Source organism: Sander lucioperca, chromosome 4 (assembly GCF_008315115.2).
Source record: "Sander lucioperca isolate FBNREF2018 chromosome 4, SLUC_FBN_1.2, whole genome shotgun sequence".
Lineage (NCBI taxonomy): Eukaryota > Metazoa > Chordata > Actinopteri > Perciformes > Percidae > Sander > Sander lucioperca.
In genome coordinates, this window is record NC_050176.1 from 27,453,438 (window position 1) to 27,468,437 (window position 15,000).

At 43.9% G+C, this 15,000-nt stretch overlaps 1 protein-coding gene across 4 annotated transcripts in view; it reads right to left on the reverse strand.

Annotated features, from left to right (window-relative positions):
* Positions 1-2,413: 2,413 nt before the first annotated feature.
* The window catches only part of aplf (aprataxin and PNKP like factor), a 57,631-nt gene continuing 45,044 nt past the window's right edge, over positions 2,414-15,000 (reverse strand). For all 4 annotated transcript variants that reach the window (XM_035999971.1, XM_035999969.1, XM_035999968.1 and 1 more), the window contains 4 exons: positions 13,966-14,219; positions 11,008-11,136; positions 7,687-7,733; positions 2,414-2,943 (listed from right to left, as the gene is read on the reverse strand). In XM_035999971.1, coding sequence (XP_035855864.1) covers positions 2,747-2,943; positions 7,687-7,733; positions 11,008-11,136; positions 13,966-14,219 — 627 coding nt within the window. In that variant the 3' untranslated portion in view covers positions 2,414-2,746. The remainder of the gene's footprint in view (positions 2,944-7,686; positions 7,734-11,007; positions 11,137-13,965; positions 14,220-15,000) is intronic.

Sequence of the window (15,000 nt, forward strand, 5' to 3'; positions counted from 1 at the left end):
TGATTCGATTTTCATTTGAATGATCCGATATCGATTCATTAAATCCGGTGCCAATCTCGGTTTGTATCACATGAAAAGACGGAAGGAATCCGTTGGTACCAACTGGAGTCCAAAATTAGCACCATCTACCTGCCAAATGCTGTTAAAATGGTAGATTTGCTTCTCTCACCAGCCAAAAAAACAATGGTTATCTATTATGTGGCTGTTAAAATTTGAACATTTACTAGCCATTTGGTTGGTGGACAAAAAAGTTAATTTTGGACCCTGCAATTATGTCAGAATCGGGTTAAATAACGCTCCAAAGTTACGCCATATTTTGGCGAGGCAAAAACTGGCATGGCCGTTTTAAAAGGAGTCCCTCTGTTACCTCCAGATATCTGAATGAAATGTCTCAAAACTCTCTGACTGTAGAGTCTGGAGAGCTGCAGATTTATTGTGTTTACGTGTTAAATAAAAAGTACATTAACGTAACTGCTTTGGGGTCAGTTCTTAACGTAGCAGGTTAGAGGGAACCTTGGTAGAATCTCGTTCTTATTCAAGGTAATTGGTTTTGTAACTTTTGTAAGATCTCAAACCGGCATTGAATCAGTGGCGATACTCAGAGACCCGGAAACGCTGACCAATCAGAGCAGACTGGGCTTTTTTCGGGAAGAAGCTCTTAAAGAGACAGGTGCTAAAACGGAGCGTTTCAGACAGAGGGGGAATACAGGTATATTTAGACAGACAGTATGAGACAAATGTGTTTTTTGAACATTAAAACATGTAAATATGTTCTAGTAGAAACCCAAAATACAAGTATGAACTAAAAAAAGGGCGTGATATGGGACATGTAAAGCTCGAAAATACCTTTTTTTTTTTTTTTTAGATTGAAGCTCAACGGCAGTTCGGTAGTTTTTACATCAACAGCAGGTGGATGAAAAGTATAAAGAATCACAACTTGCACTGATTGGAGTTACAGCCTCTCAACGAGGCTGATTTTCCTTTTAGTTTCCCTTCTTTCATTCAGTCTGACGTCGTGTTAGGTTAGTGTTTTGTGTTTGAAGAGGGCTGTTTTCGGCAACGGCAGCAGGAGATGTGTTTGTCCCGTCGACTTCATTTTCAGTTAACAAAAGAAGCAGCTTTTCTTCTGCGGACACTTTTTGTTTGTGTGCGTGACACAGAAGACACACAATCTTTATCCGGCTAAAAAAAAAAGCTAGGAAACAAGACGTCAACAAGCACGGCACACAACTTCTTTCAATCCCTGTGAAAAGTTAAGCTTTCCTCAGGTACATGTTCATATTTAAAAGAGAAAATAAATCACTTTGTGAGCATCAAATGTCAAAAATAGATGCTTCACCTGAGAAGCCGTCCAGGACTACGTGACGATGCTGTATCAAGGCGATGGCTGTGTATCGGTACTCAATATATTTTAAGGTATCGACTGAAATAACGCAGTACCAAGTAGTATCAAAACTTCTCCAGTCAAATCAAAACCTGCATTCCATCCTTTTTATACCCAGATCTAGAAAAAAAAGACTCTTTGTTTGGTTTTGCTGGCAGCCAATCACCGCAAAAGTTCTTCGAGTGAATGCAACGTGTGATTGGACCACTACCGCAGCAGCTATAACCCCTACAGTCTGTGGTCGGATGGCGTCCCCTTCCTCTGTCTCTGTGTTGGCGTTCTAACCTCCGGTGGATTTGTGAGGACTATGGTTAACTGCTCCTCAGATCTCTGCAGGGTAAATCCAGACAGCTAGCTAGACTATCTGTCCAATCTGAGTTTCTGTTGCACGACTAAAACTACTTTTGAACGCACACGTTCCACCAAAACAAGTTCCTTCCTGAGACTATTTAGCAGAGGCACCGTGGCTCCGTCCGGAGCTTAGCACCGCCCAAGATGATTGTGATTGGTTTAAAGAAATGTCATTAAACCAGAGCACGTTTTCCTCCCATCCAGGAATGCTGTGTGGACTAGCCAGACCTTCCTCTGCAGCTCTGTGGAGGAAGGTCTGGCTATGCGAGACTTTTTTTAATCACATGCCTTTAAGCTGAGTGACCCCTGATTTGGTTTTTTGTTTAAGGGATACTTCACCCTCAAAATGACCATTAGCAGTAAAAGTATAGATTCCTCTTCTTATTATTATGGAGAATCAAGAATTCAAGGCAATACTCTGTGACTAATTGATATACAAATGATCATTTTGAGGGTGAAGTATTCCTTTAAATTCTGATGTTCAGCACAGAATACAGGAAAATTAAAAAGGTGCAGAAAGCTGAACGATTTGCAGGAAGAAAAATTGGTTTCAAAAGTAACTTTTGTAAGATCTCAAACCGGCACTGAATCGGAATCAACGTGTTAAAAATACAAGTATGAACTAAAAAAGAGCATGATATGGGACACTTAAAGCTCGAAAAGATCAGTTATTTTGTATTTTAGAGGCAGTTTGGTAGTTTCTACAACAACATCAGGTGGATGAAAAGTATAAAGAATCACGACTTGCACTGATTGGAGTTACAGCCTCTCAACGAAACTGATTTTCCTTTTAGTTTCCCTTCTTTCATTCAGTCTGGCGTCGTGTTAGGTTAGTGTTTTGTGGTTGGAGAGGGCTGTTTTTCGGCAACGGTAGCAGGAGATGCGTTTGTCCCATTGACTTCATTTTCAGTTAAGGCTCTTTTCCTGCCTGTACGTGACTGTGTTGATGCGGCTGCGGCTGCGGCAGTGTGTCTCTGCTCTGCAGCTTCAAAACTAAAAATAAGTCTGTATCTACTTCTTTCTCTTCATAAAGGCCTTTGCTTCCTTCTGCAGTGCTTTGACGTCCTCCTTATCGCTGTCATCGGAGACGGGAGGAAGGTAGTCCGAGTCATCGCCCGCGTCGTCGCTGTCGTCATTAATGAAGCTGTCGTCGTCCCCATCGTCCTCGTCCCCGTCGTCCTTCTTGGGGACGGCGCGTGTGGCGCGCGCTGTAAAAACGGCGACAGTGTGAACATGAGGTTATAAATGAGAGTGAGTCACAGAGGCAGACAGTTCAAAAGAGACTTCACGAGCCCCGCGGAGAGTGCCCTCTTTTCTTTGATTGCGTTTTGAAATCAGCGGTCTTTGATGACCTGGTTCACTTTTCTACTTTTGGTGGGAAGGAAAAACAGAGACAGACAAATAGATAAAAGAGGGAGAGTCACAATGTTCCAAAGAAGTCATTTCATTGTGTTCTCATGACCATGAAAGGCGAAGTCCCTCCAAAACATCCTCTATACTAAAGATTTCAAGCAGCGCCAATGGTATGAAACGCGACACACTTCCTGGGCCCTATTTTAAATGATCTGAGCGCACGGCGTGAAGCGCCTGGTGCAGGTGTGTTTAGGGCGTGTCCAAATCTACTTTTGCTAGTTTAACAGCAGAAAAAAGGGTCCGTGCACCGGGCGCATGGTTCAAAAGGGTTGTACTTAGTGTCTTCATTAATCAGAGGGGTGTTTTGGGCGTAACATGTAATAAACCAATCAGAGATCATCTCCCATTCCCTTTAAAAGCCAGGCACATTCTAGTGGAAAAGAATAAGAAAAATTCGATCGGTATTTTAACGATGGCGCACGGCGTGAAGCGCCTGGTGCAGGTGTGTTTAGGGCGTGTCCAAATCCACTTTTGTTAGTTTGACAGCAGAAAAAAGGGTCACTGTGCCGGGCGCATGGTTCTAAAGGGTTGAACTTTTGTTTATTTTTAATCTTCTGTGTGTGTGTGCTGCTGTGCGTCCGGAGCATTTTACTAATGCTGTTAAAATAACAATGAAATGCTGCGTTATTGACTTTAGACCAGGTTTTTGTTGATCAATGGCGCGATCACTTTCCGCTGCCTCAAGATAACAATACTCCCAGAATGCACCTGAACACCAAAATACGCCCAGAATGCACTTGAACACCTGAACATGCCATTGACAAACAAAAACCTGGTCTAAAGTCAATAGCGCAGCATTTCATTGTTATTTTAACAGCGCATTTTGCCTAGGCTCGTGCACAGCGCGCGCACACTATACTTGTTACACCAAGGCCAAGGTCCAAACACGCCTGGCTTTTAAAGGGAATGGGAGATGATCTCTGATTGGTTGATTGCATGTTACGCCCAAAACACCCCTCTGATTAATGAAGACACTAAGTACAACCCTTTAGAACCATGCACCCGGCACACGGACCCTTTTTTTCTGCCTTTGAACTAGCAAAAGTGGATTCGGACACGCCCTAAACGCACCTGCGGCATGCGCTTCACGCCGTGCGCTTAAATCGTCAAAATAGGGCCCCCAGTGTCAGAATGACTGGAGATATGTGGCTTGTGAAAAAGGGGTCCAATATTTACTTTGGTGAATACTGGAAGAAAGAATCGCTCATAATCCGTGTTCACATTCACTTCTCCCGTTGGAATCAACACACTCGGGACCTGCCGCTAGTCTCCTAAAGAGGCGTGGCCGCGGCGGAGGTCACGTGACACAAATACAGGAAACTACTCCGAGTTGGGGCGTCTCGGTTCTAAACCGGCTCTGGTACCTCACCTTCCTGTGGACCACCATGGGACTTTATTTCAAAAACAATATGTACGGTAGGGAACGGGGAGAGACTAATAATGTTTTGATGAATTACACATATGATGTTTGTCAATTTAAAAGATACTTTTGCAAGTCAAGAGTCTCACCACTCTCTCACTACTTAGGTTAGCGAAGAGGAAGTTGGTCCAATGGCTTTTTGGCTGACAGGTGGGTTAAACTGCCAGAACAAGCAGCGAGCATACCTCGTGTGCCTACAGCACTCGCCTGAAAGACAGAATTCTGGCACGTGCTGTATCATATAATTGTTTTTCCTCGTGTATTTACATGCAGATTTCTTTTTGCATTTTTACACACGTTTCTTCTCAAAAATCAGTTTCATAATTGGAACTAACTAAATCGGACCCAACAATAACAACTAGAAGGACACTGGGAGAGAGGGAAGCCCTCGGCCAAAGCTGTGCCCTAACTCGCAAAGTTGATAGTGTATCCGCCCCGTGATTCGGATCCGCTCCAAAATGTGATGAGTTCTTCCTCGGCCCATGCTACACCCTTCCACCAAGTTTCATGAAAATCAAACCGGTAGTTTTCTTTGTAATCCTGCTGACGGAGAGACAAACCGAACCGAAAACATGCGCTCCTTGGTGCAGGCAATAATATCAAAGCCAACAAATACATCGATGTATGAACACCGTTTGTTCTTGGGCCCCTAATGAAGTCACTGCTTTAGATAAATAGTCTTATTTTAGGTACTGTATGTAGCATACTGTCATGTGGTTTGGTATTTTTCTATTTTACTTTAGTAATCATCAGTATAACATCTTACAGTGAGGAAAATAAGTATTTGAACACCCTGCTATTTTGCAAGTTCTCCCACTTAGAAATCATGGAGGGGTCTGAAATTGTCATCGTAGGTGCATGTCCACTGTGAGAGACATAATCTAAAAAAAAAAATCCAGAAATCACAAAATATGATTTTTTAACTATTTATTTGTATGATACAGCTGTATCTGCCTTTAAAATGTCCACCTCCACTCCATTTATTATCCTAAATTAGATGCCCCTGTTTGAGGTCGTTAGCTGCATAAAGACACCTGTCCACCCCATACAATCAGTAAGAATCCAACTACTAACATGGCCAAGACCAAAGAGCTGTCCAAAGACACTAGAGACTAAATTGTACACCTCCACAAGGCTGGAAAGGGCTACGGGGAAATTGCCAAGCAGCTTGGTGAAAAAAGGTCCACTGTTGGAGCAATCATTAGAAAATGGAAGAAGCTAAACATGACTGTCAATCTCCCTTGGACTGGGGCTCCATGCAAGATCTCACCTCGTGGGGTCTCAATGATCCTAAGAAAGGTGAGAAATCAGCCCAGAACTACACGGGAGGAGCTGGTCAATGACCTGAAAAGAGTGGCGTGGCCAAGCCAGTCTCCAGACCTAAACCCAATAGAGAATCTTTGGAGGGAGCTCAAACTCCGTGTTTCTCAGCGACAGCCCAGAAACCTGACTGATCTAGAGAAGATCTGTGTGGAGGAGTGGGCCAAAATCCCTCCTGCAGTGTGTGCAAACCTGGTGAAAAACTACAGGAAACGTTTGACCTCTGTAATTGCGAACAAAGGCTACTGTCCCAAATATTAACATTGATTTTCTCAGGTGTTCAAATACTTATTTGCAGCTGTATCATACAAATAAATAGTTAAAAAATCATACATTGTGATTTCTGGATTTATTTTTTTTTAGATTATGTCTCTCACAGTGGACATGCACCTACGATGACAATTTCAGACCCTCCATGATTTCTAAGTGGGAGAACTTGCAAAATAGCAGGGTGTTCAAATACTTATTTTCCTCACTGTATGTCCTTTTCTTCACCGCTCCGTGGGTAAAAGGACAGCTGTGCTTTCAGAGCAATCAGTGTGAAAGATTTAAAAGCAGCCATCACGTCTCCGTCTTTCTTTGTCCTGTCAGTAATGTCGAGGTCGAGACGCGACACGGCGTCTTAAATCAGGACACGACTGTCGGGCGGCCGAGCGTGGATAGGGTGTCTAAACTAAATGTCAACTGGGGCATCAAAATGCTAATGCAGCAGCTGAGGAAAGACGTTTCTCATCAGGGAAGAGAGGTTCCTTATTAAAACGGTGGAGGGGGAGGTGTGTGTGTGCGTGTGTGTGTGCGAGCGTGTGTGAGTGCGCCAGGCGCTTCAGCCGTGCTCTCAGGTCGTTACAATAGGGCCCTTATATCTTTAAATGTTACGGTCACGGCTGAAAAAGACAACAGAAAGAAACAAGCTTGCCACATGTCTCTATAAACTATATGTTCAATACTTCGTACTTTATGAAGTGTGTTTAATAAACCTGAGCTACTGACTTTGTCCTGCGTTTTAAAGAAGCTTTAAACACCCGGCATCACGAAATATATGTGATATTAAAATCGAGAGCAAAGCCATTTCTTTGATTGTGTGTGTGTGTGTGTGTGTGTGTGTGTGTGTGTGTGTGTGTGTGCGCAGGCGTGTGCATGTGTGTGTGTGTGTGTATGTGTGGTGTGTGTGGGTAGGTGAGTGTGTGTGTGTGTGCGTGTGCGTGGGTGAGTGTGTGTGCGTGGGTGAGTGTGTGTGCGTGTGTGTGTAGGTGAGTGTGTGTGTGGTCTGTGTGTGTGTGTGTGTGTGTGTGTGTGTGTGTGTGTGTGTGTGCGCAGGCGTGTGCATGTGTGTGTGTGTGTGTGCGCGCATGTGTGTGTGTGTGTGTGTGCGTGCGTGCATGCGTAGGTGAGTGTGTGTGTGGTCTGTGTGTGTGTGTGTGTGTGTGTGTGCGTGCATGCGTGGGTGAGTGTGTGTGGTCTGTGTGTGTGTGTGTGTGTGTGCGCGCGCAGGCGTGTGCATGTGTGTGTGTGTATGTGTGGTATGTGTGGTGTGTGTGGGTAGGTGAGTGTGTGTGTGTGTGTGTGTGTGCGTGCGTGCATGCGTGGGTGAGTGTGTGTGCGTGTGTGTGTGTAGGTGAGTGTGTGTGTGGTCTGTGTGTGTGTGTGTGTGTCTGATCACACAAGAATAATTATTATTAGATACGGTCAAACAGAAAACAAGAAGGGGAAACATCCTACCTGGTGTGTGTGTGTGTGTGTGTGTGTGTGTGTGTGTGTGTGTGTGTGTGTGTGTGTGTGTGTGTGTGTGTCATCCTACCTGGTTTCTTTGTGTGTTTGTATTCTTTCCTGTGAAGAGGATTTTTCCTGTCGGGGAACAAAATATAAAAGTCAAAGTGGAGTTTGTAGTTGCAGTAATAAATTATTATCATCAATAAACGAGATGAATGTCGGTTTCGTGCCAACGCAGTGACGCAGGTCAGACTGCTGAAGGCTGCAGGTTTCTATTTTTAACACCTCGAAGTATAACAAAAAATGAACAGAAGTGGAGCTAAACATATGACACTTGTCCTGACGGTGGCCCAACAGGAAAGGTGATTAAAGTCAGGGCTGCACGATATGACGAAAACGTGCACCCTCAGGACCAACTTTACATTTTGAGCTCCAATACTGTCCGCTAACGAGCAAGAAGACTTTACAATGTAGGGGTAATGAACGACATTTGGTTGATTCCAACTCCAAAATGTAAAAGCTATACGTGAGCTTTTTCCACAACTAAAATAAGACTTAAAATAACTGAAAGTATAGCTGACTTGGGTTTAATGGGAGAGGACTTTGACAATCTATGTGGAAAACTTCTTCTCTGTTCCTCACGTTAGTATGACCCTCGTGACTCTCCATACATGTCTCTCACCTGTCTGTCTCTCACCTGTCAGTCTCTCACCCGTCAGTCTCTCACCTGTCTGTCTCTCACCTGTCAGTCTCTCACCCGTCAGTCTCTCACCTGTCAGTCTCTCACCTGACTGTCTCTCACCTGTCTGTCTCTCACCCGTCAGTCTCTCACCCGTCAGTCTCTCACCTGTCAGTCTCTCACCCGTCTGTCTCTCACCCATCAGTCTCTCAACCGTCTGTCCCTCAACCGTCTGTCCCTCACCCGTCTGTCTCTCACCCGTCAGTCCCTCACCTGTCAGTCTCTCACCTGTCAGTCCCTCACCTGTCTGTCCCTCACCTGTCTGTCCCTCACCTGTCTGTCCCTCACCTGTCAGTCTCTCACCTGTCTGCCTCTCACCTGTCTGTCCCTCACCTGTCTGTCCCTCACCTGTCTGTCCCTCACCTGTCTGTCCCTCACCTGTCTGCCTCTCACCTGTCTGCCTCTCACCTGTCTGCCTCTCACCTGTCAGTCTCTCACCTGTCTGTCCCTCACCTGTCTGCCTCTCACCTGTCTGCCTCTCACCTGTCTGTCCCTCACCTGTCTGCCTCTCACCTGTCTGTCCCTCACCTGTCTGTCCCTCACCTGTCTGTCCCTCACCTGTCTGTCTCTCACCGAGAGAGTTCAGCTTTATGGAGAGTTTTGCTGAAGAACATCATTGAGGCAGATTTATGGTTGTACGTAGGCTCCACGTAGAGGCTACGGTGTAGCCTACATAAGTGGCCTACGCTGTTGTGCGGATTTATACTTGTGCGCTGGTGTGTCTGCATCATTATAGTGTATCTCTTTAAGAGTACAGCAGAGCCGGTGTGCGTGTGCGTGGTGGAGCTAGGAGAGCGAGTGACGGGATTAGCTTCGAAGCGAGTAGCGACTCCAGCTGTGGAGACGGAGAAACAAAGTGTCTCCCCTGTGCTTTCTGCGACTGTGACTGGTTTAAAGGAATGGCAATAAACCAGAGCACTGTGGACTAGCCAGACCTTCCTCCGCAGCGCTGTGGAGGAAGGTCTGGCAATGCGAGACTAGGGGAAATGCAACGCTACCAAGCCGCAGCCGAGCGGACCAATCACAGTTGTTGTGGTCTGCATCGCCACGACGTGTAGTTAACATTTCTGGGGAGGTGCACGTCAGGCTATGGCGTAGGGTCCGTAATCTACGATAAGATAAGATATGAAATACTTTATTGTCCCCGAAGGGAAATATGTTTTGGACTCTAACGCTGTCCGTTCTGCAGCGTTACAAAGACAACACAAAATACAGAAGATAAACATCTCTCAACACTCTCATGTAACACAAACCATGCTCTCATATACATTAGACAGGTACCTATATAGTAATACTATATACATTAGACAGGTACCTATATAGTAATACTCTCATATACATTAGACAGGTACCTATATAGTAATACTCTCATATACATTAGACAGGTACCTATATAGTAATACTATATACATTAGACAGGTACCTATATAGTAATACTCTCATATACATTAGACAGGTACCTATATAGTAATACTCTCATATACATTAGACAGGTACCTATATAGTAATACTCTCATATACATCAGACAGGTACCTATATAGTAATACTCTCATATACATCAGACAGGTACCTATATAGTAATACTCTCATATACATTAGACAGGTACCTATATAGTAATACTCTCATATACATTAGACAGGTACCTATATAGTAATACTCTCATATACATTAGACAGGTACCTATATAGTAATACTCTCATATACATCAGACAGGTACCTATATAGTAATACTCTCATATACATTAGACAGGTACTTATATAGTAATACTCACATATACATTAGACCAGTACTTATATAGTAATACTCACATATACATTAGACAGGTACCTATATAGTAATACTCTCATATACATCAGACAGGTACCTATATAGTAATACTCTCATATACATTAGACAGGTACCTATATAGTAATACTCTCATATACATTAGACAGGTACCTATATAGTAATACTCTCATATACATCAGACAGGTACCTATATATTAATACTCTCATATACATTAGACAGGTACCTATATAGTAATACTCTCATATACATTAGACAGGTACCTATATAGTAATACTCTCATATACATCAGACAGGTACCTATATAGTAATACTCTCATATACATTAGACAGGTACCTATATAGTAATACTCTCATATACATTAGACAGGTACCTATATAGTAATACTCTCATATACATTAGACAGGTACCTATATAGTAATACTCTCATATACATTAGACAGGTACCTATATAGTAATACTCTCATATACATTAGACAGGTACCTATATAGTAATACTCTCATATACATCAGACAGGTACCTATATAGTAATACTCTCATATACATTAGACAGGTCCCTATATAGTAATACTCTCATATACATTAGACAGGTACCTATATAGTAATACTCTCATATACATTAGACAGGTACCTATATAGTAATACTCTGATATACATCAGACAGGTACCTATATAGTAATACTCTCATATACATTAGACAGGTACCTATATAGTAATACTCTCATATACATTAGACAGGTACCTATATAGTAATACTCTCATATACATTAGACAGGTACCTATATAGTAATACTCTCATATTTCAGTAATTTCACGCCCTCTCTGACATTAACGTCGGCCCCATCGTGCCTTTCATCTGCCTGTGCTGTGATGTCTGACCTGTAGCAGTCGGTGCCGTAGGGACACTCGGGTCGGTCCGCCTCCACTGTCTCCTCTTCCTCCTCCTCGTCCTCCTCGTAGTCCGTGTCACCGGGGTGACTGCACTCCTGGAAATGGACCGGGTTCTTCCTGGAAAAAGAAGACGAAGGTGATTAGAGGAGAGAGGTCTTCAGAAAAAATATCCAAGGTGGGGATGCAGCAGTTAAAAGGTGCTGTAATTGATGTCACACGTTTTTTAGACTACACATTTTTTTGTCCCATACAGCAAACATCTCCTCACTATCCGCTAGCTGCCTGTCCCCTGAACACACTGTAAAAAACATCTCACTATCTGCTAGCTGCCTGTCCCCTGAACACACTGTAAAAAACGCGGTCTCTGTAGACAGTCCAGGCTCCACAAACAGCAACAAAAACAAACTGGCCAACCTGCACCACCAAACATAAACAGTCTTCCAGCCAGTAACCGACAAGAAGGATTTTGGGGGTTGGTGTTTGGGGGGGTTAGTGCAAGGAAGGGAGGGGGAGGGGACGGGATGAGGAGGAGGGAGGGGCGAGCTAGCCTCCGTTTTGCTTGACAATACTTCGAACGTCAACAAGAAGTGACGTCACCCAACATGGCTTAGAGCACCTTTAACCGATTTCACTATTAACCGGGCTCTAAAATGTCAGTTAATTCATCGTAAAGTCTCCGTTACACTGTGATAACTGACTGCACGTTATGTGCGTTATGCAGTTTTTTGTCACTTTCTCCGATGTCTTTGTTGATTTTTTTCAACCTATCAATTTTTTTTCAAATGCTATAAAATCTAACAAAATACCCAAATTAATTGAACTTATTGAACTGATCATTTATTTTACACTAAAGAGCATTGTATGGAACCATCCACGTTATTTTTTTTGGACAATTTGTTGAAAGAAACCCAAATTTCTGATACAGAGACTTCCCAAACAGAGGAAGTTAAGGACCAGTTAAACCGCCAACAACAAGAGTGCATTATAGCCTGCAGTACTGATGATACTTCAACATTATTTGGATGGGGTAATTTGTTTTCTTTCAGGTACTTTATTATCCCAGATGGGAAATTCACCTTCAGACAGCAGTACAAGATAAAAGAAACAGCCACACAACAAACAACGTACAAAGAAAGGAAAAGACAACTGTACAAAGACATAAAGTACTAAAATATTCCTGTACATACTCAGTACAAAAAAGAAAAACTCTGTTACTGTATTTTTGGAGGATTGTCGTTCACTCAGCACTTTCAGCTCTGCAGCTGGATGATATTAACGCATCAGTCAGCTGTAAACGAGGCTCTAAAGTTCTCTCTCTCTGTGCGCGGAGATGATTTCCCACCAGTCAGAGACGGTAATCTGCGTCAGTTTGGGAGCTTCAGAGGTAAATCAACGCGGCTCTGATCCGACTCAGGGTTGTCTCAATAAAAAAAACCTTACAACGTTCATGTTTAGCTTTTGATCTTAAATTTAAGATGTAGCATCTCTTGAGGATGGAAAGCCGAGAGACAGGAAGCAGCTGGCTGCTTTTGAGATGCTTTTGGACCTGATTCTGTTCCTGGCTTATTGTAATTAGCTCAAGTGCACTTCATGTCATATTCGTTGGAAAATGAGCCACATCAAAGACAAAGCCCTCTGGCAGGGCTTGAAATGAATTCACCCTTAAACCTTCTGGTTTTTGTGCTGTGTAGAAGCTCAGCTCTTGCTGTTTGTGCACGGGCGAACGCACCTGTAACTAGGGCTGGCTGCCGAATTCAATACTTTTTAGGCACCGACCGAACTGCATCCTTAGCATAGGATGGTCAAACCATATACCCCTTTCCGAAATCCTGGCTGTTTGCTGTCTTGGCTTCTATATTGAAGCCGCACTTTCATATGGCTCTTTGCAGTTTGGCTTAGTTAAAGCTAATGTACTTGCTCTTACTACTTGTTGTCTGGAGTTTGCACCTTCAGGGTTGAAAGCACTTAATTGGAAGTCTCTTTGGATAAAAGCGTCAGCTAAATGACATGTAATGTAATGTAATGTTTAGGGTTGGGTATCGTTTGGGTTTTTTTCTGATACCGGTGCTAAAGCGATACATTTAAAACGGTGCCGGTGCCTAAACGGTGCCTGAACCGATACTTTTTAAGAAAGTAAAAAAAAGAAGGGTACTAAATAACAGACGGTGACATTAAAGAATGGCTTGTTTATTGCTAAGGCCATATGGTCAAAATGAAATGATGTAATAATATAGTAATAACTATAACAATAATGTATTTCACTAGTAAATTGCTGTTGAACGACAAAAACAACAACCACCAGATGGGAAAAGGGTATTTTACAATAACTTTGAATGCACCGTGAGGCTACCTGTTTCAAGTGAACGCACCGTCTATGTTGTTTTTCAGACAACGGCAGCTGCAGACGGCTTAACGTCCCGCTGTTGGAATCCTCTACAGTGAAATACAGTCACACTTTACACCGTTTAGCTGTCAGCATTTTAACCGTGTTTAATCCAGCTGCTAGCCAACGGTAGGCTAACGTTACCTGCTGTCAAGTGTAGTGTCTACTAGCGTCACGTGCAGCGTGTTTCTGTTGCCTCTAACGTCCGTTTCGGAGCATCAGGTTCTTATCAGTGGCACCGAAATGAGGCACCGAAATCCGCTGTTGCTATTCGGTCCCGTAGAGAACGGTCGTTAAGGCACTCTCGGTCTCGGTACCCAACCCTAGTAATGTACATGTAATAGAGGTACCCAGGAAAAACTCAACGTTACAATCACGTAGTAGGAGCTGGAACATAAATAAAAAGATTTGTGCTGTAATGTGTAATGTTGTAATTTCTTTGTATTAAAATGAAAGGGGAAAAAAAGTAAATCGTATCGTTCATGAACCGGTAATGAAGTCACGGTATTGGTATCAGTACCAGTACCGGTATCGAATGTTTTTTGAAGGCTACCCAGCCCTACCTGTAGCAGCTCTTCCCATACGGACACGGCGTTCTGAGTCGCGGTCCGGACGCAGCGCCACTGTTCGCTGCCAGAGACTCGGCTCGTTTTGTCAGCCGTTGTCCGTTTTTCGCGACGTTTCTGTCAGCTGTAGATGTCTCTCCGCCTCCCTCGGCCTCGTCCGTCTCCATGGGGAAGGCGTCAGACTCGTCGCTCATCTCCGACCTCTTGGATTCGCTCGGAAGACGAACCGAAGGCTGCTGGGGAGGAAGATCCTGAGAGTAGACGACAGTAACAGACACGCAATGGGTTTCATAAGGCTATGTTCACACTTGGGCCCTATTTTAACGATCTAAGCGCACGGCGTGAAGCGCCTGGCGCAGGTGCGTTTAGGGCGTGTATGAAGTACTGTGTAGTAGTTTGACGGCAGAAAAAACGGTCCGTGCGCCGGGTGCATGGTTCTAAAGGGTTGTACTTAGTGTCTTCATTAATCAGAGGGGTGTTTTGGGCGTAACATGCAATCAACCAATCAGAGATCATCTCCCATTCCCTTTAAAAGCCAGGCGTGTTTGGACCTTGGAGCATTGCTGTTATGATGGAGGATTTACACCGTAATATTTGTATTTGTAATCTTCTGCATGTGTGTGTGCTGCTGTGCGTCCCTGTGTGTGTAACAAGCATAGTGTGCGCGCTGTGCACGAGCCTAGGAGCATTTTACTAATGCTCTGTTAAAATAACAATGAAATGCTGCGTTATTGACTTTAGACCAGGTTTTTGTTGGTCAATGTTGCCATCACTTCCCGCTGCCTCAAGATAGCAATACTCCCAGAATGCACCTGAACACACCTCCCTGTAAGACCAGCACGCCCAGAATGCACCTGAACACACCTCCCTGTAAGACCAGCACGCCCAGAATGCACCTGAACACACCTCCCTGTAAGACCAGCACGCCCAGAATGCACCTGAACACACCTCCCTGTAAGACCAGCACGCCCATGGGCGCACAGATGGGCGCAGGTGCATTTGCTATTTAAACGACGTGGGTGCTGGCCAGGA